This window comes from Drosophila eugracilis, unplaced genomic scaffold (genome assembly GCF_018153835.1).
Source record: "Drosophila eugracilis isolate 14026-0451.02 unplaced genomic scaffold, ASM1815383v1 contig_1825, whole genome shotgun sequence".
Classification (NCBI taxonomy): domain Eukaryota; kingdom Metazoa; phylum Arthropoda; class Insecta; order Diptera; family Drosophilidae; genus Drosophila; species Drosophila eugracilis.
In genome coordinates this window covers 71,791-91,693 of record NW_024572672.1, presented here as the reverse complement: position 1 = coordinate 91,693, position 19,903 = coordinate 71,791, and the positions used below count along the sequence as shown (strand labels likewise).

The 19,903-nt window shown below is 42.0% G+C and overlaps 2 protein-coding genes across 9 annotated transcripts in view; one reads left to right on the top strand and one right to left on the bottom strand.

Annotated features, from left to right (window-relative positions):
* The window catches only part of LOC121529745 (FH1/FH2 domain-containing protein 3), a 40,249-nt gene that overhangs the window by 1,081 nt on the left and 19,265 nt on the right, over positions 1–19,903 (bottom strand). For 2 of the 8 annotated variants that reach the window (XR_005993630.1, XM_041817691.1), the window contains exons 1-15: positions 15,361–15,677; positions 9,842–9,951; positions 7,347–7,405; positions 7,094–7,278; positions 6,805–7,028; positions 6,490–6,711; positions 6,175–6,434; positions 5,981–6,118; positions 5,047–5,787; positions 4,675–4,876; positions 3,047–3,413; positions 2,839–2,985; positions 1,829–2,167; positions 1,048–1,763; positions 451–677 (exon numbers count right to left, since the gene is read on the bottom strand). Coding sequence is in view for 6 of the 8 variants with exons in the window: in XM_041817691.1 (XP_041673625.1) it covers positions 451–677; positions 1,048–1,763; positions 1,829–2,167; positions 2,839–2,985; positions 3,047–3,413; positions 4,675–4,876; positions 5,047–5,787; positions 5,981–6,118; positions 6,175–6,434; positions 6,490–6,711; positions 6,805–7,028; positions 7,094–7,278; positions 7,347–7,405; positions 9,842–9,951; positions 15,361–15,549 (4,126 nt within the window). In the remaining 2 variants the exon portion in view is untranslated. Of the gene's footprint in view, positions 1–7; positions 336–450; positions 678–1,047; positions 1,764–1,828; positions 2,170–2,837; positions 2,986–3,046; positions 3,414–4,674; positions 4,877–5,046; positions 5,788–5,980; positions 6,119–6,174; positions 6,435–6,489; positions 6,712–6,804; positions 7,029–7,093; positions 7,279–7,346; positions 7,406–9,841; positions 9,952–15,360; positions 15,678–19,903 lie in introns of those variants that run through there. The other 6 variants (XR_005993629.1, XM_041817687.1, XM_041817690.1 and 3 more) reach the window with 5 other exon arrangements.
* On the top strand, positions 3,831–4,256 carry LOC121529747 (acyl-CoA-binding protein). The gene is made up of 2 exons (XM_041817694.1): positions 3,831–3,890; positions 3,960–4,256. The coding sequence occupies exons 1-2, from the start codon at positions 3,882–3,884 to the stop codon at positions 4,197–4,199; spliced, it is 249 nt and encodes an 82-aa protein (XP_041673628.1). The 5' UTR covers positions 3,831–3,881; the 3' UTR covers positions 4,200–4,256.

Below are 19,903 nucleotides of genomic sequence, written 5' to 3'. Positions count from 1 at the left end.
TTCAGATTTGTTGGGTTTTGGTTTTTATTTATATATATTTTTTGTTTATTGGTTTGTTGGATTGGTGCGTTAATGGTAAAAGAACGAAATGGAAATAAAATTAAAACCCAATATAGGCAACAGATTCGTAAGCTGGCAAAACTAAGGGGACAAAAAAGCTGCGAAATCGGGAGTATCTTTGTAAATTAGAGGGACAAAAACTGCTGGGATTTGTGTAAATTTGGAATTTTGTGTTTGGGAAATAAATATTTTTGTGAAATTTATAAAGTTTCTCTTTGGAATTTTCAGTCGGGTGGTGGTGTGTGTGTCCAGCTAGAGGTTATAGACATAGCGCGCTGTGTGTGATTCGAAAAGATATAGACCAACACCTTTTCATTAAGTCGTATTCTCACTGTCAGAGTTTGGGACGTGGATCTTGTTTGCTATGCCATGTGGAAGCCATCAACTTACATGATTTGCGGTCCGCATGTCGCGTTCGTTTCCGCTCCCTGGGCGTTGTCCGGGTTCCTGGGGCCTTGGTGGCGGTCTTGACCAGAGATTCCAATATCTCATCGTCACCGTCGGTGAACTGCTCCTCACTATGCCGGGCAATGGGTGAACGCAGCTGTTCCGCTCGTCGTCTTCGCCAGGTGAGAGTGCCATCGGCCTGGTCAGCACTCGATGTGTCTAGAAGTTTTCTGGAACAAAAATTTAATTAGTCTGAAGGTCTTTTAGGAAGTATTGCCCCTAAATGGTTTAATTGCCTATCAAAACAGCCTATCAGCATGATATTTAAAGTCTACAGGTTAAAGAACTATGGAACCCTTTATAGCCCTGATAATATATTAAGCGATAAATTCTTATCTCATGATTATAAATCACTTTTTAAAAGTTCATCGAATAATATTCAGGTTAATTCAATACTGATAAGCTTTCCTTGTAGTTTGATTTATCGTTTCACATTCTCAACTCATCAAAGTGATGTACTTAATGTCATGTTACCATTAGTTTTTGATAAGAATCTATAACATAATCTAGGCTACTCCATACCCTAAACCCCAAACTCACTTCAACTCATCATCGGCCACGTCATCTTTGGTCTTGAACTTGGCCATGTCTATGATCAGCTTTCCTCGAGTCTTGTTCCGCTCGCGGTGATTGGCCTTCTTCTCCAGCTGCTGCTGCACACGTTCCCGGGTGGTTCGGTACTCCAAGGCGAATTCAGAGAGTGTCCGACTGAATTCGTTGGGTCGCGACTCCGCCACACTGTGCTGCGGCATTCCCAGCCACAAAAGGAACTTTCGATAACGATTCATTACCCGCCGATGGACGATTTGCAGGATTATGATACGCTCGGCACAATCGGCCAGGAAATCCACCAGTTTCTGCTTTAACGGTGGCGGGCAGTCGTGTTTGGCAATTAGTTTCAGGCGATCCCAGCAGGCCTTACATTCCGCCTCTAGCTGATTCAGATTGTGAGCCAAATCTGTGAAATCCGCTTTGGAGGCACGGGTTATGGGTCCAATCTCTGAGTAGAGATCACTGGTATCACTGCTAGATTCCATAACCATGTGGCAGAGATGGTGCAGCAGCGAGTGCTTATGCACTGTGTCCTTCACTTCCGGAACCTTGGCCAGATACTCGATCTGGAATCCCTTGACAGGAGCTCCGTTCAGGAAAATGCCCACGGACAGCAGGGTGGAGAGGATGCTGCGGAAGGTGCGATTCTGACGCAGGATCTCAATGCCTTGCTTGAGATCCATCAGGGGTTCCGCAATCTCTTTCTGTAAGTTGAAAGGGGAATGGTTTTAGATTTATTTATTACGATTAAGCTCGCCTAGGAACTTACTTCACTGTTGTCGAAGTCCAAACGGAAGGCCCACAGCTTCAGGCGGGCTTCCAACTCTGAAATGGATGCCAGGGTTAGCAGGAACTGCTCAGCACTGCCCAGGGGTAGCTCTGGATTGGATAACTGGGCCTCCTGGATCTTGCCACGCTCCTCGTCGGTTGGCAGCATATTGAGCAGCTTGTCAATGCCCTCCCGCGTGACCACAGTGGCATCCATCTTGAGGATGGCCGTCTTAATAGCCCTCGGAGGTGGCAGCTTGGTGATTGCAATATTGATGGCATTGGAGCGCTTGTGGTCGAGCACGATGATCTCTTTGCTCTTATTCAACTCTTGTTGTTTCTGCAATATCAGCGAAATATAGTTAATACCCTTCGATCAGGCTGAGATCGGTCAGAGATGAGAAAACACAGTGTGGTGCAAAAAGAAAACGAGAGTGTAGAGTGCAAAAGTGCGGAGTTTTGGAGGAGGAGTTTCTGTGCTGTTCTGTACTGTTAGCTACTAGATCGTTTCTTCGAGTGTACGTGGATGTGAGAGAGTGTATAAGAAATAGTGATATTAACCAACACCAAAACACAAAACATAATGGGCAACAGATCGTGAGTTAAAGTGATTAAACTATATAAGTTTACAGATAGATAGATTGAGAGACAAAAAGACAAACAGATTTAAAAACGTTTTGATTGGCACTCACCTCCTAGAGACATTGGAAAACGTTTTGAATATTTTGAGAATTATTTGCATTTTGATATTGAGTTTAGCACAACATTTATGTAGATTTATCCGCAAACAGACCGTTCGACATTTAGGTATTAAGAATTATACAAGATATCCGTAAATAGAGGGGAAAGAGAATACAAAAATCATTCGCATTTTGTTAACGCAACATACACTTATAGAAGAGCCTATGACTAAATTTAATCACACTTATCGTAGATTCGTTCGATTTCGAGAACCTTTGACCAATTGGGGGTTATATAGGGGTACAGTGTTACCAACTAGCCAATACGAACCTTGGTCATCAAGTCTTTGGCCCGAGACTCAAAGAGATGTTCGAGCTTCTGGGTATCCACGTTGGCATCGGGCAACTCATCCCAAATGGTCTTGCCCACCACCTGCGGTATCATGTCTTCGCGAACTTCCTTCCAGAAGAGCTTGACCTGGGAATGGATTAGGTAATGTTAAATCTAATATATATCTATATAATCTGCCCCAACCTACCGTCTTCTTATTCTTTTTGATGGTGTTATTGCCGTTGACCAGCTCCCCATTGATAGATCCATTCAGCGAGTTAACACTGTTTGTGAGGCTTCCACCATATCCAAACATAGGAGGAGGTGCCAGACTGGGAGGCATCATGGGTGGTGGGGCAATGGCTCCTCCCAGTGGAGGGGGAGGTGGAGGAATACCAGCTCCCAGACTTCGAGGAGCCAGCACATCTTTCTCGTCATCATCCCGCAGATCCGTAAAGTCCAGATCGCAGAGATTTAAGGGCCTTGTCATATTTCTAACCAGTTCCTCCCAGTGAAGTTCGTTTTCCGACTTCTTGGGCTCAGACTTCTTTATATCCTGATCCACACTAGAAGATCTGAGGGTTATAGAAAATATACAATCATATTATAGCTTTTATCTTTCTTTCTTTCTTTCTCCCTATAAAGTCTGGTATCAAGGTAACGTGTAAGGGGGGCCATAAATGACTAGTTGGACCATATCTTTGACATAAACGATAGGAAATCAGAAATCAAGCGACAAGGGGTGGGGCAACTACTTTCTAGAGATCCGAGAAAGCAAATGACGAACGATGATAAGATTATGATTTTTTGGGGCCTGGACAGACTGGCCGAAAAGCTGAACTCTTACGAAACTCCCACGTAAATCTAATCTACGAATTTGCACAATGGACTCTCCTTGGGCATTATGGGCATTGCATTGGTAACTGTTATCGATTTCCATATACTGATAAGCCTTGTTAACTATAATTCACCGATTTCCGGGCGGTATAAAGGCGGTGCACTAAGAGGGAAAAATCACATTTGTCAAGCATAACTCAAGCAACATGGCCGATGTAAGTTAATAGATTCTGACCAACTGGATACGTATAACCTTTCTAACCCACTACCCATGTGATCTACAGTTCAACGCTATCCTGGAGAAGACCAAGGCCTTCAGCAAGAAGCCCCCAACGGAGGTGTACCTGGAGTTCTACGGTCTGTACAAGCAGATCCATGAGGGCGACATCAACATCGAGAAGCCCGCCGATGCCGAGGGTGCTGCCAAGTACGACGCCTGGCTGAGCCGCAAGGGAATCACCGTCGATGCCGCCAAGGCTGCCTACATTGCTCTGTACGAGAAGTACGACCCCATCTACGGATAAACTATATACGGTTTATGACCCTCTCTGGCACCCCAATAAATCTTGACCACCTGTGAACAAAAATGATTGTCTATTTGAAAGACAGTTGGTGGTAGTTTAAGTTCTGTCTTAGAGTTATAGACTTGAGGCCCTGGCACACTTGCTATCAGATTACCACCAAGCATGACACTGCTAATCACTGCTGGCTTAACCCGATTTCTTATCATTAACTGGTGGCGCCATATATTCTCGTAAATCTTAGCCATAAACAATGTAAAGACTGCAGGAGCCTATATATTTTACTTCTAATCTAGTTAAGGGGGCTTCTGAGTGGAAAGCTTGAAAACTATTGAGAGTCAATGGCAATCTCATATTAGGGAACTTTTAGAAAAGGTTCTTGAACTAACTTTTCGATTGATTGTTTGATTAGCAAAAGGTTTCTCACTTCTAATTATTTCTATATATATAAAATATCAAAAAAATTCTGAAAACTCACCTCGATATCTCCCCTTTGCTCTTGCTCTTGGCCAGACCCTCTTTGGCTTTCGAAATGAGACCGGACATGTCGCCGACGAGAGCTCGATTCGCCGGATCCTGGGTCGGGCTCATGGGCAGATTGCTTAGTTTCTGGGTGAGATCCTTGACAGTGTGGTCCCTCTTCAGCTGCAGCAGAAGCTGCTTGTCCTCGCTTTCCAAATCTGTGATGTATAACAATCATAAAGTTAAACCCATTCATCAAATCTCAGCCCTCGAAAGTATGCAGCGGCAGATGCGCAATGCAATGTGAATGTATTGGCGGCGCTTGCGAGTATGCAACACACAGGTGAAAGACAAGTGAATGTGAGAAGGGGTTAGGGGCAAGACCCACCTGAAGGATCCACAGGATGCGGCAGCAGCTCTGGGTTAGTACTGGTTAGGGTTCGAGCTGGCGGCGGGCTGTTGTAGATGGGGACATGCCACCAGCCAGGAGGCGGTGGTGGCGGCGGTGGCGGTGGAGGAGGTGGTGGTGGTGGATTGGCTGCAACGGGTTTCCTAACCGGACTCAATGGCTCCGGTTCCGGCAAGACTTCACATTTAACCGGTGTGGAACTCAGGGGAGCAGGCGTAAAATCAAACCCGGAGGCATTCAGCGTTTTCTTGGGACTCAAAAGGTCTTCCGGCGTGGTCTGAATCTGATTGGGCTGATGGATCTGATGCTTCGGCGACTGACTATAGTAGTTATTCAGCCGATTGGCTTCGTTCTCGTACTTCTTATAGGCACTATCGGTTTGCTGGATATTCTTCATAATACCACTGATCACAGTTGAGTTTCGTTCCCGGAATAGGTTCTTCTTCGTGAGGAACTCGCTTTGATTATTATTGCTCGCCTTGTCGAAGCTGTTGTTTATGATGGAAATGCTGTGGCTTCCGGTGAGCAATTGCTTGCTGGGACTCATCAGTAAGAGGCTATTGTTCGGCGTGTCATTGCAGCTCAGGTTGCTCATATTGTTGTTACTTATGCTGGTGATACCGCTGATGTTGTTGCACGGCGGCACCACCTCATGTTGCAGTGATTCAGGTGGACTGTCGCCGGTTTGGATGGTGGCGGGTATGGCGGTTACTATTTGGCCTGTTTTTTGGCATGGATGGTTTTGTTTTTGTTTTTTGGTTGTGGTTAGCATGATCAGCGGGTGAACAGCGGGACAATAATACACACAGTGATTAGCGTTTCGGTGGGAGAGAGAATCACAAGTTAGTTAGTCGCTCAAGTTAAAAGCAGCTTCTAATTAATTTTAGATTTTAATTTCAAAGCAAGAACTTACCCAAACCTTCTCGCTGCTCGAGAGCAGCAAAGATTCCATTGGCCGCCGCTTCCTGTTGCTCCTTGAGGAAACTCTTGTGCCTCTCCGCCCGCTCTCGTCTTCTTCGAAGTCCTGGCGTTACACCAGCTCCATCGCGAGCTGAAGGGGATTACCAAGTTAGGATATAAATATATACATTATTCATCTAATATTACGTTTCTTTTCATTGAAGAGTCCTCCGCTAAACTCCGTTGAATTTGTAGACCCAGAACTATCCTCATCTACAGTAGCTTGGGTGGGTGTCATTCGAAGGACAGTGGTGGGCAGGACCTTTGTGATGGGGGCAGGGCTGTTGTCAGTGCTGTGTCGACGTGACTTACGTCTTTCGGTGGTGTTTGTTCCCGGACGGTAACGCTGCGTTTTACGCATTGAATTCTGCGGCAAACGCTGTCCATCCGACTCACCATCCTCAAATCTGAATAAGAAAATATTTAAGCAATCTCTTCTCAAAAATTAAGCCCAAAACTCACTTCAACACAGCCTCGTATAGTTGCAACTGATCGAGAAGATCTAAATCAGTGCCTGGCTTGGACATATATCGCTGGATCACAGTCTCCATGCCCTGCTGCTCCAGAAGATCGCTCTCGTCATAGAAACTATCCTGATCATTCAGTCCAGCAAGGGTTTTGTTAATCAGCGAAGTGGCATAGATGACCAACTCGGCATCAGCATTATCATAGTCCTTAAGCAGTCTAAAAAAATATAAGAAACATTAATTTTTGACCATCTCTAACAAAGTACCAATTTTATGAAGGCACCCTAAAAGTAGACTTCAGTTGACCTACCTCATTATATTCGACCAGGGCAGAGTGCCCTGGGAAGCGTCCACCGCGTGAATGGCATTGACCAGTACATAGCAGTTGGACTCGGCGTACTCCACGAAGACCAGCAACAACTTGAGGGCGGTCTTCACCACGGATCGGTAATTGGAGGCAATCAGTGAGTACAGCCACTGCATCGTCGGCTCATGCTTCATCACGCCGTTCATACCGTCCACATAGAGCATGACCTACCGCCGCATCCAATGACATAATTAGTTAAGGTTCCCATAGTTTTTCCAATACTCCAACTCACCTGACCAAGGGCTCGCAGAATGTAATTCTGATAGTTTTGATCCGCACAATTGCCCACGCGCACCAGGCAATTGAGGCCGCCGAGGGCCACGAAGGCGTGCACCAGATCCTTATCCTCCTGGAACACCTGCTTCAGCGAGAACAGCGCACGCCTCAGGTCACTGCCCTCCGAGGAAAGAAGTTTCTCTGTAAGTTCAAAGTCAGTCAGTGAATTACACGGGGCGTATGCGCAATGAGCTTTTCATTTTTCTTACCAATTATAGCATGGACGCGCACATTTAACTGCGTTCGCACCACCAGTGAGTTCTTGCGGCTGTGGATTGAAAATCGAAAGTCATATATTATTATGCTAGCATTGTAAGATATCTTGTTATTATGCGCTGGCAGTCCGATTTCAACCTGTCTTATGATTTTGGTCTTACCAAGAACAACTTAACTACCTAATAGTACTGTTTCTCACTTAGTCGTAAAAGGTTTTTCTCACTCTTAGCATTTCACTGAAATAGAAGTTCATAAACGCCAAGCTATGAACCACTTTTCACCATGTGAAGTGCCAAAACACAAAGATTAAGGCACAATGGGGAGCTGGCACCTCTGGCTCCGACTCCTGGCCATGTCCAAGTCCAGTTCATTGACCAGTTAAGAACATTGATTACCCGCTGGTGCTTGCCTCGCTTCACCCCGATGCCAGCTGGTCATAATAAAAGTAATAACAAACGACGCAGATAATTGAAAATGGACTATGGGGCGGCAGGCAGTCCGACACCGGGCTCATGGCTCACACTCATATAGATATAGATATATATTCAGTTTAGACAAAGGTGAGTGTCTGAGCCGCAAATGTCCAAGACACACCTGTGTTGGTAACGTGTAGCCGTGCCTCTACCCTTCTGCAGATTGACGGGCACCTTCTGCGGAATTTTGATGCGAATTGAAGCGCATGATTTGCATGCGAGCTCGCGATGCCATGACTAATGCGATAAGCATGATTAGTGGCCATCGGACTTGAGCCAGGTTCCCTATTCTGGCCATGGCCAGAAGGAAAAGTCACTCTGCCATAGTGCCTTTGGCGCCACACCACTCGTAAATAGAGTGTGTGGGGACGAGTTTGCGCCGCAAAGTGGCGGCAATTTGCGCAGACGCGGCGACATTTACGTTATAATTTCAAAGACTCCAGAGATACGGCTTAGATCTCTGCTCCGCCCCATTGATGACTGATGATCATGCGGTGGACGACGGTGTAGAAGTGAAAGTCAGAAATAGACCAGAAATCCATCCATTCCAATCTCGACCAGGGTTAAGCAACTCCAGAACATTGACTTTGAACCTGGTAACTGCCCCCCAGTACATGGTTATGTCCATCTTTCTTGCCAACATCTTCTTCCTAGTCGACTGCTGCTCTCTTACTTTGACACTTGTGCCCCGTCGCGTACATCATTTTTCTTTGTGCCACAAGTTTTTGTAAGGTTTGTGGAGCTGCTTTAGCGCCTGCCTATGCCATGACATCACGTTCCCCAGACTAGCCGTGAAATAAATAAAGAAAAACTAAGAAGTGAAGAGAGGAGAACTCGAAGAGACTAAGGGATACCTTAAAGAGGTTTTAACCTGCTACAGAACACTTCTAAAGCTATTAATCATAAATATATGTCTAAGATCTTTATTCAACAGCAAACCTTATGCGCGAATCATTCGAATCCTTTAAGTTTAAGCTGATTAAAACTATATGCCCTGAGAGTTTGCCACTGTTTTAACTTCATTATCCCTGAGTACATAACAACCCATCCTTTTAAGGGGTATTTAGATGTACTTATGCATAAGTAACATGCATGCCAGTTATGAGAAAAGAGCACAAAAAATGTAAATATAACAACTGCAGAGCTACGACAACGACGACTCAAAAGTGACGTGGCAAGCGTTTTTTGTGCTTCATTTTTCTGCGACTGTGCGCGGATTAAATGCAAATTAACTGCAGACTGCAGCGGCAACAAGTTGCACGTAGCAATGTCGTGGCATGCAAATGTCTTTTGAAAAGCCAAAACCCGGTGAGTGCCGGCCAGAGCGACAGAATGGCAGAGTGGCAGGCGGCTGAGCAGGTAACTTAGCCAGGTAGGCAGATAGCCAACTCCGTTTCCTGTGCCACAGATAGCGACAGTTTTTTTTTTTTTATGGCCCGGCCAAATAACTTTATTAGCGGAGCTGAGATGGCGAATCCAATGTGGCTGCAGACCGCCATGGCGTATGTGTAATATGTTGCATTTCGGTGAAAGGCTGACAGAGCCACCCACGATCGGTTGCCCCAATAACCCAGAGGGGATCGACTGGTTCGGAGTTTTTTTTCCTGATTGCTGTGGTTAACAAGAGATTACAAGGAGTGGTTAGCTTAAGCACATTTAAGCTTATTTTTTGTATTTAATGATATTAAACTTCTTTTCTTTCAAAAAGACTCTTAAAGAGTCTCCTGAAATGGCTGTAAACTGAAGCTAATGTGGCAACAACGGTCCCGAAAATAGGAAAATGGGTTCAAGGTAAGCAACATCAGCAGCACCAGCAGGAACAGCAACTGCAGCAACCATAGTTGCAAAAGTGAAATCCCCTGACAAATGTCTGCGAGTGGGTGAAGTGCACCAGGTGTGCCCCATGTGGGCTAACAATTCTTTTTTCTGTCCAATCTCATTAGCCGGCATTTTGGGTCAGGTGTTGGCGTTGGCTGCTCCCCGCCAAAATCGTTATCTTCATTATCCACACTCACCTCACGTTGAGTCCCTCGATTTCCTCGGTCTGCTCGGCCAGAGATGACTCCAGATCCAGGTAGGCTCCATAGTCGCCATCCTTGTACACCTGAATGGCTGCATCATCGATCTGCAAGAAAAGGAGAAGCTTAGTTTCGCTGGCAATTATAATTAAAGTCTGGCTAAAAGTAAATGGCAGCGCCGATCTCGCCACTACCGCACTACGCAGTAAAAGTTGTTTATGGTCTCGACTCAAGCAAAAGAGAAAGAAGCTGATGGAGATTGAGATGGCGATGGCGATGGCTATGAAGTTTGAGTTTTGGCTTGCAGTTGGAGAGGTTGATGTGCTGCTGCAGCGTAGAACGTTTTGTGACACTCAAAGAAATGAGGGAAAATGCATTTTTAAGACACTTTTAGGCCTTGACCTATTAAGATCACTTTACTTTATTGTCAACCAATATTTGTAGGAATATAATGACATTTTCCTGATATAAAGACAGACTTGTGTCATGGACAGCATTAACAGAGTATAAAGTAGAATATCTGACAATCACTTTTCAAAATTTAATAACAAATTGAAAGAAATATTTTCTTCCTGTGTCCAATGACGGACACTGCATTGAAAGTCCGCAGACGATTTCGTTTAGGCGCACATTGAGGCCGCCAGTTGATTGCTGGCCAAGACCAAGATGACGCGTCGTCGCCGGCTGGTCACCTACTTTTCTCTGCTTTCGGTTTTTAGTTTTCAGATTTCAGACTTCAGTTTTCCGTTTTCCAGCCACTCGCTGCTGATTGATCAAGCTCCTGCTGCGTGCCTGTGCACAAATGCGCTGATTGACGGCAGTCGCGGCCGATGTTTTATTGCCGCATTGAAAGTAATTATTTCTGCATTTACAGAACAATTACCGAGGCAACATGGAATTATCTGTGTCGACGACGTTTGCTTAATGTGTGAAAAAAATGTAAACAACAGAAATACTGTCCGTCATCCGGGTGGAAGATTACACATACGCCCCTTTGAACACGCCCCGGCATTAGCAGACAAAAGCAACTTAGAGTTTTGGGTTGGGTTTTTGTGCCTTTTGTCTGGCTTCTGGCTGAGACACACCCTCTATCCCTGTCTTTGCATGTCCTTAGGGGTTTCCTTCCAACAAAGAACATTCGCCAAGTTAAAGTCATTGACTTTTCTAGGAACTATTAAGTAACTTTTCTATAAACACTTCAACTACATCATCGTTCTAGTGATTAATCTTTTACTGCATTTTATTTGATAATAAAGCTGAATGACCAGAAACCCAATTCAAGATTTCCCAGGTAAATGACTCGCCGACACTCCACTAAATATACGAAGAGAAATATTTTTTAGAGTGCCATGCTGTCTAGCGAGTCACGTTTTCTTATCAAAAAGAGAGCTCTCGACTGGCCGAGCAAATTTTGCCTTGGGTCAAACTTCCGCATGTTGATTCAGCATTTAGGCAGCATGGAAAAACTTTCTAGACCAAGTTGGTCCGTCATTGTTTACCCAAACTGGAAATTCACATTCAAATTATGTGTCAAATGCGTGCTTTAGTCGGTATTTATAAACGCCTCTTTATATAACCCAACGGGCAATTAAAATCAAACCAAACATTGGCCAAAAACTAACTCCAAAATCCATTCCGGATCGCTTTTTTGATTTATTTATATTTCAGCGAAGTCTCTTCAACTCATATCCATTCATTCATTCACAGCCGTATGCAAATTATATATCGGTGGCTTTTTTGATTATTTTCTTTGAGTGAAGCATGACAAGATTTTTAATCAACATGATTTTGGCCAAACACATAAACGTGGCTATTGACACAGTTAAGGCGGCGCGCGAGCATAAAATTCGACGAGGAGAAAATGTAAAACAAAATCTGGCAGAAAATCAAATATGGTTTGGAAAAAATATAAATATTTTCAGCATATTGACAGGTGGTTAAATATCGTTGAAATAAATAATTAATGGTAATGACAAATTCCAATTTAATTTTCATTATTTTATCACAATTTCTACAACCAAATGAGGGGTAAAATTAAAGAGGAATTTTAATTGGAATCGGCGAAGTTTAATTCATAAAAAGTATACATAATAATGATGGTAATTTATAATCAGTAATGACATCATGACATATTTTTTACTATCTATATCAAAGTTAATAAAAATAACTATTTAAAAACTTGATTAACGTGTCATTTAGCTGATAGGATCAGGGTTCGCTAATAATTTGAAAAATGATAGATTTAACAGAGACCCATAAATGCCTGACCTTGTTTCCGTGCTGATTCAGGTGACTAACACTTTTGCTTTCACATCAATCAAAGTTGATTGACCCTCATCTGACCGCAAAATCTGACGGACAGCTCTGCTAATTGAACTTAAAAACTTCAAAGAGCAGAGAGGACGTCTTGTGCGAATGATTTTTGCAAATAGCCAGAGATGCGTAAGTGTCAACTTGGCTCAAATATTTGGCCAACTTATAAGCAAATTCGTAAAATGGATAATGGAAAATTTCCTGGCTCATTCAAGCGGATAAACTGACCTAAACTAGTTTGATTGCCTTTGAATTTAAACACTGTCCGGTCGGTCGTGCAAATAACATATGTAAGTGACGCATTGCCATCTCAATTACAATTAATTAAATTAGTTTTTTGTTACAATTACTTGCTGAACCGCAAGAGCTTTTCAAATTGATTGCTGTGGCTTTTCACTTCAGCTCTTGTTTCTAATACTTTTATCCGCCTTTGTTTGGTATCGATTGATTGGAAGTTCTCCCCTGTATGCTTATCTAATTCTACAAAAATAGTATAATTTTTTGCTTCACTGCCAAACGCTCCGAAAATAATTGGCAAAAAGAATAATAACATTCGATCTGAAATCAAAACAAAATGAAGTAAGCTGTTGTTAAAAGTGGAATGGTTTATGCTCTGCATTTTATATTAAACATAAGTAAAAACATGTAAAAATTGTACTTTTAAGAATATTTTTAGCAAAGCAATAAAATATTTTTGACAAATATGGAAAATGAATCTTTGGGCACTTTAATCTTCTCATAACATACATATGAACTGTAGGAGGCGGTCACACTAACTTATCTTTACATACTTATTTGTAAGCCCAATCTATTCCTCTCCCTTACTTTTACACTACGATCCTGCTAAAGAACACTATGTGTGTCCTGTTCGCACCATCAGCAAATGTCACCAATACAAGTACAAACTACAATAGGATAGAATAAGATAAAGGAATAAATAACAGTTTGTTTTTTGACCACAGAAGAGAACAGCATTGAGACGCCTTCAAGTCTCACATCATTTTATTACCCGGCAATGATTACTATTTATGTATATTTTTTACTTTGTTGGTTTTCAATCTGTTTGGCTCGGTGGCCTGATGTCTGATGTCATCGAAGACGTCGACTTTGGCTTGGGAGATTAGTGATCGGCGCGGCGAAAATTTATGAATCTATTGTAATGCGCTAAATTTAACAAGTTGCAGGGGAGCGAGCAGAGAGCTAAGTTCTGTTCGCTGACTAATTGGACAAATGGCATTTACAGCTGCCACTGGTAGTGCCAGTAGGCCTACTGGTCCTACGGCTTTCCACATCTGCAACTGCCTGCCACATAAATCTGGCCGCGACGACAACATCCTGAACTGGGGAGGAGGCAGGCCAACGAGAACTTCCTTTTGCGATTTGCTCATTAGAATTTATTGCCGCCGCTTGTCAAGATTTACGTATCCTTGCGGCTCTACTAACTCCTAACTTCCAACTCCCCAACTGGATGACAGATGACAGGCAGGGAATGGGGCTGGCTGTTCGATGCTCCTTAGTGGCTTTTTTGCAAATTAGTCAAAGTCAGGCCCAAACAATGGCAGGCTTAGATAATTGCTGGCTAGCTTACTAGCTGACTGGCTGACTAGCTAGCTGGCCCTGGCTTTCACAATGCACTCCAAGAAGTTGCAGTTCTTCGCTTCAACTTCCTATTAGTTGCCACAGATTGTGCGATAGCAATAAGTTAGCCCAGCCTTGGGCCAACTCTTCCTTCCCCCCCTCCCCCATTCAGTAAAGCCAGAGCAGAGCCAAGCCAGATCCAAGCCAAGCCCTCTCGTCAGATCCAGAGCCTCCGGTTCGAAGAGCTGCATCTGCCATTGTCTTTTGGCTGGAATCTCCTGGTGGGGAAGGTTCATTGCCTTGCAATGCATCATTTGTTCAAATCGCTTGCCACACAATAAAATATTGTAATGTTGCCAGAGAGAGTCAAGAACATGCTAAACACTTCACTTTGGCTTCCTGGAAAACTTTTCCCTTTATTATTGACCAATTACCATTTTTGCAGGTTTCCAAAAACTTTCCATCTATTTGTTTTAGTTGTGGCTTTTCCAGCTCAACGCTTCAACTCAGCTGGCCGCAAATAAAACTTATTCCGTTTCAATTGACTTGTTTCCTGCCCTTTGGTTGGTTCTACTTTTTTTTTCTGTTAGTTTTGTGGCAAAAGTTTAATCTTTGGCTTTCCTGTGAACATTTCTCAAATAAATCAATTGTGGATTCTGTTTACTTTTGCGTGTTTTTTTTTGCAAGGGGCAATATTGGCTCATTCTTGGCTGTGTGTTGAACGAGTTATGATTCGTTTATTTTATAGGAAATGTGGAAGCGATATGGAACGATAAAGGCCTCTAAACACGCTATGCAAATTATTGCGTTGAACCGCAAAAAACTCACTAAAAATATGCGAATTCTTAATTTGACTTTTTGCCTCTGTTTGGCTAAGGCTAAAATGATGATTTAAGTATATATTTTAACATTTTATTAGAATACATAATCAATATCTGTATGATATATTGTTCTCAGAACTAAAATAAAACTATAAACTAAGAACACGTCCACATACTTCTCTACCTAACTGTTTAGCTAATCAAAAGTTGTAGTCAGTAGTTTAGCGATTGCCAAAAAGCAGTCGTCATCTCATAAAAATACATTTAAAATTTTGCAAAACCTTCAAAAACTATACAGAATAAAAGCAACAATCAAATCTTGATCGAGATAATGCTGCTATCCACCACTTAATGTATACGAAAGTATCTCGTAAATGCGCAGTAAAAGAGTTAATGCCTTTTCATATTTGCCATGCGTTTGGCTGGGTTAATTTTGGCAAAACAAAAGAATTTTTTTCGGCTGAAAGATTTAGCCAGTGATAAGTTGGCCAAAAGATAAGCTAAGCCAGTTAAGACAGCAAAAAGAAAGGGGATAAAACGTTATTTCGTTGACCGGTTAATACAGGCAAAAAGGAGGGGAAGATACATTGTCTTAAGAGATTAATGCGATAGTAAACATGAAGAAACTTTAGGATAAGTCTTACTTAACTTAAGTGACTACATAATAATACCATAAATAAATGGAATTTAAAAGGCAGAGAAGATTGTTCTTTAAGGTTGACTAAAGTAAAGACCTTAAACTAAGTTTAAATCTAAGTGCAACATAAAATTCCTAATATTTTTAAAAGTGTAAAAATATCTTACGCTTTGAGGAGCATTTAGTAGCCGCAGGATGGTGCCCAGCTGATTGGCCAGCGGCATGGTGGTGGTAAAGGCGTAGGTGGGCGCCCGCACTGGTATCGGGAAGGCAGTGCAGGCGGAGAGGGGATCGCTATCCACCAGATACTGCACACGGAACGTGATCAGTTCGTCGGGCTCCATTTTCACAATCATTTTGGACGCGGCTTTCAATCACTTTTGCACATTTGTCTTACTTAATTCGGGGTCTCTATAGTATTTACTTTGCTAGCTTTTCTCTCTTTCTCGATTATTTATTTACATTTTCACTTGAGCCATTCGAACTGAAATGGATTTTTTTTGGCATGAGATTTGAGCTTTTTCGTTTGCTTTTCAGTTCGCTTGCAATTTGCCTTAATTTTGATTTTTATGACTCTTTGGGCCAGGCCAAGCCAAGCCCCACAAAGACAAAAACAAAACCAAAAAATTGTTGCATAATTGTACACACGCATGTTGCGCAATTTTATGCTAAATATTGCAAATTGTTGGCATGCCACGCCTACATACACCACCCTTACCCCCCTATCCAGACGATAGCGATAGCATAATTGCTATGCCGAACCGGATCGCTCGCTTTTCTCTTCATCTGTGTAAATATTTGTCTTTGGATTTCTTGGCTGGTTAGCTGGTTGGTTGGTTGGTGCTTGGACAAGCCTTGGCTCATAACGTCATGATGGTTGGACTGTTGTGTAACTTTCAATTCAATGTCAGTAAAGCATATATATATAAAGATACACCCGCACCCCTCATTCAAAATAATCATCAGCATGCAGGGCAGCACTGCTGCTGCTTCAAATCGAAACCAAATCAAGTCGAAAATATCAAGAAGGCAGAGTCTTGGACCCGCTATGTCTATTTCCCCGAGGTACCGCTAAATGTCGGACGTTATGTGCGCTGTTTATGCAAATATGCAGGAGGGCAGGGGCTCTGGTTTGTTTTTGTTTTTGTTTTCTGTGGTTTATGTTTATGGTCGGAGGGTCTGTTAACGAGGTTCTTGAGTTGTCGGTAGCTGTTGTCCACCCTGCTCTCCCCCTTCTACTATAATTGTTCATAACGTGACTCTAATGGACTCCGTTTGCCGCCGGAGTTGCTCTTGAAGTCAGACTTGGTCTTGGTCTTGGACTTGGACTTGGACTTGAAGACTCGGCTCAAACACTTGTCGCGCACTGACATTGAACTCGTCGGAGGTCCGAAAGAGCGTTGTGAAATGGTTTCGAATAAGATGAGTTGGTAGCATTTTAGAAAGTACTTTAATGAGTGCGCGGAAGACAAAAACAATTAACCGGCAATTAGTTTTCATAGTTAACTGCAGTTATACGACTCATTAGATAAATCATTCATCTTTATTAAATGAAACAAATAAAGTCTACTTTTGAGAAACCGTTCTTACTTAATCCCATTTTCAGCTATTAGCTTTCTTTTGCTGACCAATTAATAAATTCCATACCAATACTTTATCACTTAACAGATTCTCGGCGGATGCCATTTGGCAATAGGTTAGTTTGCAATTTGCACTATACAACATGTAATTATTTTGTGTTTTAGCCAGTATCTCAACACATTTTTCACAGATGCCAAAAGTGGCGGCTTTTAAAAAGCCACAAAAAGCGCGCTTAATTGCAATAATTCAACGGCGAACGGCAATACGAAGTGAATTGAGAAAACAAAAACGAAAAGCTGAAAAATGAAACACAAAATGAAAGCCATAAAAAGGCTAATAAAAGCGGTTAACAAAGGGAAAAACAAAAGCCAAGAATATTGTGTAAACGTAAACAGCTGTTCCAAAGACCGCAGTTCGAATGGTCGATTCTACGGAATGTGAAATGAAATAAAGTCGAGTCATTAAGCGTTGAACTGAGGTGTTTTCAGGTGGGCTTCTAGGGCTGGGTCTCAAGGGTCCGCCGAAGTTAAAGGAAGTTAACAACAAAGAGTTAAGGTTTAATTGAAAGACCGGGGAACTGCAAGAAAGACGGACCTTGCCGGGCTTCCTTTTTACTTTTTTTTTTCTTTTTTTTTTCAACTTTGCAACATCAGGCAGGTGTGCCAAAATACAGGAAAGAACCGGCAAAATGGGGAGAAAAAGATACAAAATCCAAACTACCAAACCGGCAACAACTTGTTCTCAACATGCGAAAGTCAAGTGGCAGGCTGGCGACTGCCTTTTGGTTTCGTTTTTGAAACTGAAAATGAAGTCGAGGCCGCAAAAGGAAAAGATTTTACTTTCACGCTTACAAAACGTAAACCTCTTGGCCAAAAAAGTGAAAAAGGGTTTCGACCAAAGTCAAAAGCTAAGTGACCATCAGCCCAAATCGTTTATAGGTTGTCTATGGCTTCCTCATTGTCGGGGACGTGCAGAAATTTAATGAAATTAAATAAATATTATGGAAAAACTACAAAGCCATTGTAAATGTTAGCTGGCAAAACAGCGGCATATTTAGTTACAAATTACGACAATGGCGCCGCGCTGGACGGCCAATGCTGGCCATATTAAAGTGTAAATAATTTATGCAAATGCTGCGATTTGGCAGCAGCAGCAGCATTCGCTGCGGTGGCACCCCCAACAAAAGCAACTACAGTAACAACTGGCAGGTAATGAAACCCGCCCGCTGGCTCAAGGAAACTCTTTTAAGCTGACTCGGCTGGTCTCCTCTTTTTCTTTTACTTTTTTTCTTTGCATTTTTGGCTTTACTCGCCTTGACTTGCTTAAATGAACTTTCACTTTTTACTGCCTTGTGGTCTTTTACTACTACTGGCTGCACCCTCTCACCTCCCCCAAATCAGCCAACTCCATGTTGCAATCGCTCGAGGAGACGTGCTGCTTCTTCAGTTTTTATGCCATCAATTATGCAAATTTTCCTTACCACGATGGCTAATAACTTAACAATTTCCCAAAGACGCTTAATTGACAGCTACTGTGCAGCAGCAGTCTTACCCACGGCAGTTTCCTCCGCGATCCACTAAATATAGCCAGATGATCATCACGATCATCCCAGCGGAGCATTGACATTGATATATAGTTCGGGAGTTAAAGGAAGTTAAAAGATGATATAAAAGGGATTAACATCGGAAAGTAACTCGTTATGGGTATATGGCTTTATATTCAATAACAAAGTATTATAGATCCCATATATTCTTTATACTTCTGTTTACCTTCAATCTATAAGCAAAGCTAATAAAAATGAATTGAAATGGCCTGACGTAGAACCCAAATTTCAATTTCCAGCGAAATAAATTCATTCACCCAATCATTCATTGTTTAATGTCTCTTTCAACAAGCTACTCTAATCTTTAATGATCTCATTCAACACTCAAACCAATCAAATTCGTTTTAAAAGAAATACTTTAGTTAGACATATACATCGACTTAATATTCTAATACTCTTACCAACCTAAATCAAGATATAGTATTATGCATTCACCAAACCCTCGTGACAGACAGATACTTGATCGATTTCAAGTTCACGGGAAGTCAAACAATTTAATTTGGTGAGCTTGTAACTTTAGCTAGTCGAACTTATCTATTAGTCAACAGCAAACTGAACAATTCAGACCACTGTACATGCGTATCAGTTAAGCATTTGCGATACTTATCGCTTACTTAATAAAGACATAAACCCAGATAGGTTCAATGGGTTCGCAGAATGCGCAAAAAAAAGAGGAAACCAGCTGAAAAAGCTTCCCACTTTGGCTGTGGCTATGGCTCGTTGAACAGCAAATATTTGGCCATACAAATTCAAGAAAATACAGGAATATATATATATATATAATCTGTATATATATAGGAGTATATATGCCCCTGTGAGTTTAGGCTTTATGGAAACAGTTCCACATTCCAAGACGATTTGTCACGCTAGGAACTGACTGCTGGAGAAAACCAATCCAAAATGCGTTTTCCAAGACTCGCAAAGTAAACAAATAATTTGAGCGTGGCTTTTGTGGGTATGGTAAGGGGAAAGGGGAAAGCGGAAAGGGGAAGGGGTATAGGTTCTCTGGCAATCATCAGAAAAGTTGTTTGACCTCTTGACTGAATGACTGACTGACAGGCCAGTCCGGCTAACAGACTGCAACACATAAAATTGTTAAGCGACTGCATTTAAAAATAATTTCAGCTGCCAATAAAAAAAACACGGCAAACAACGATGATTGGCCTGATCGCAGGGACAGAAACTGGGATTGGGCTTGGAACTGGAACTCTAGAGCTAAGCTGTACACTAGTTAACAAAGAAAAAGAAAGAGGTACAAATTTTAAACTTTAGTTTTTGGTTTTCAATGAGACTATACAGTAAAATGTCATATATTATCTAATTTAATTATTTTTTAATTTTCAACTTTTTTTTTTTGACTTAAAAATTTTTTAAAATTTAAACTCTTATTAAACATAATGTTAAATATTATTATCTTTTTTAAAAAACTAAGTATCCCAAACCTGTTAACTAGTGTAATGGGCCCCGAACAAGTTTGAACCGCACAGAGACAGAAAATTGTGTCACGTTTGTGTTTGAAACGGTTA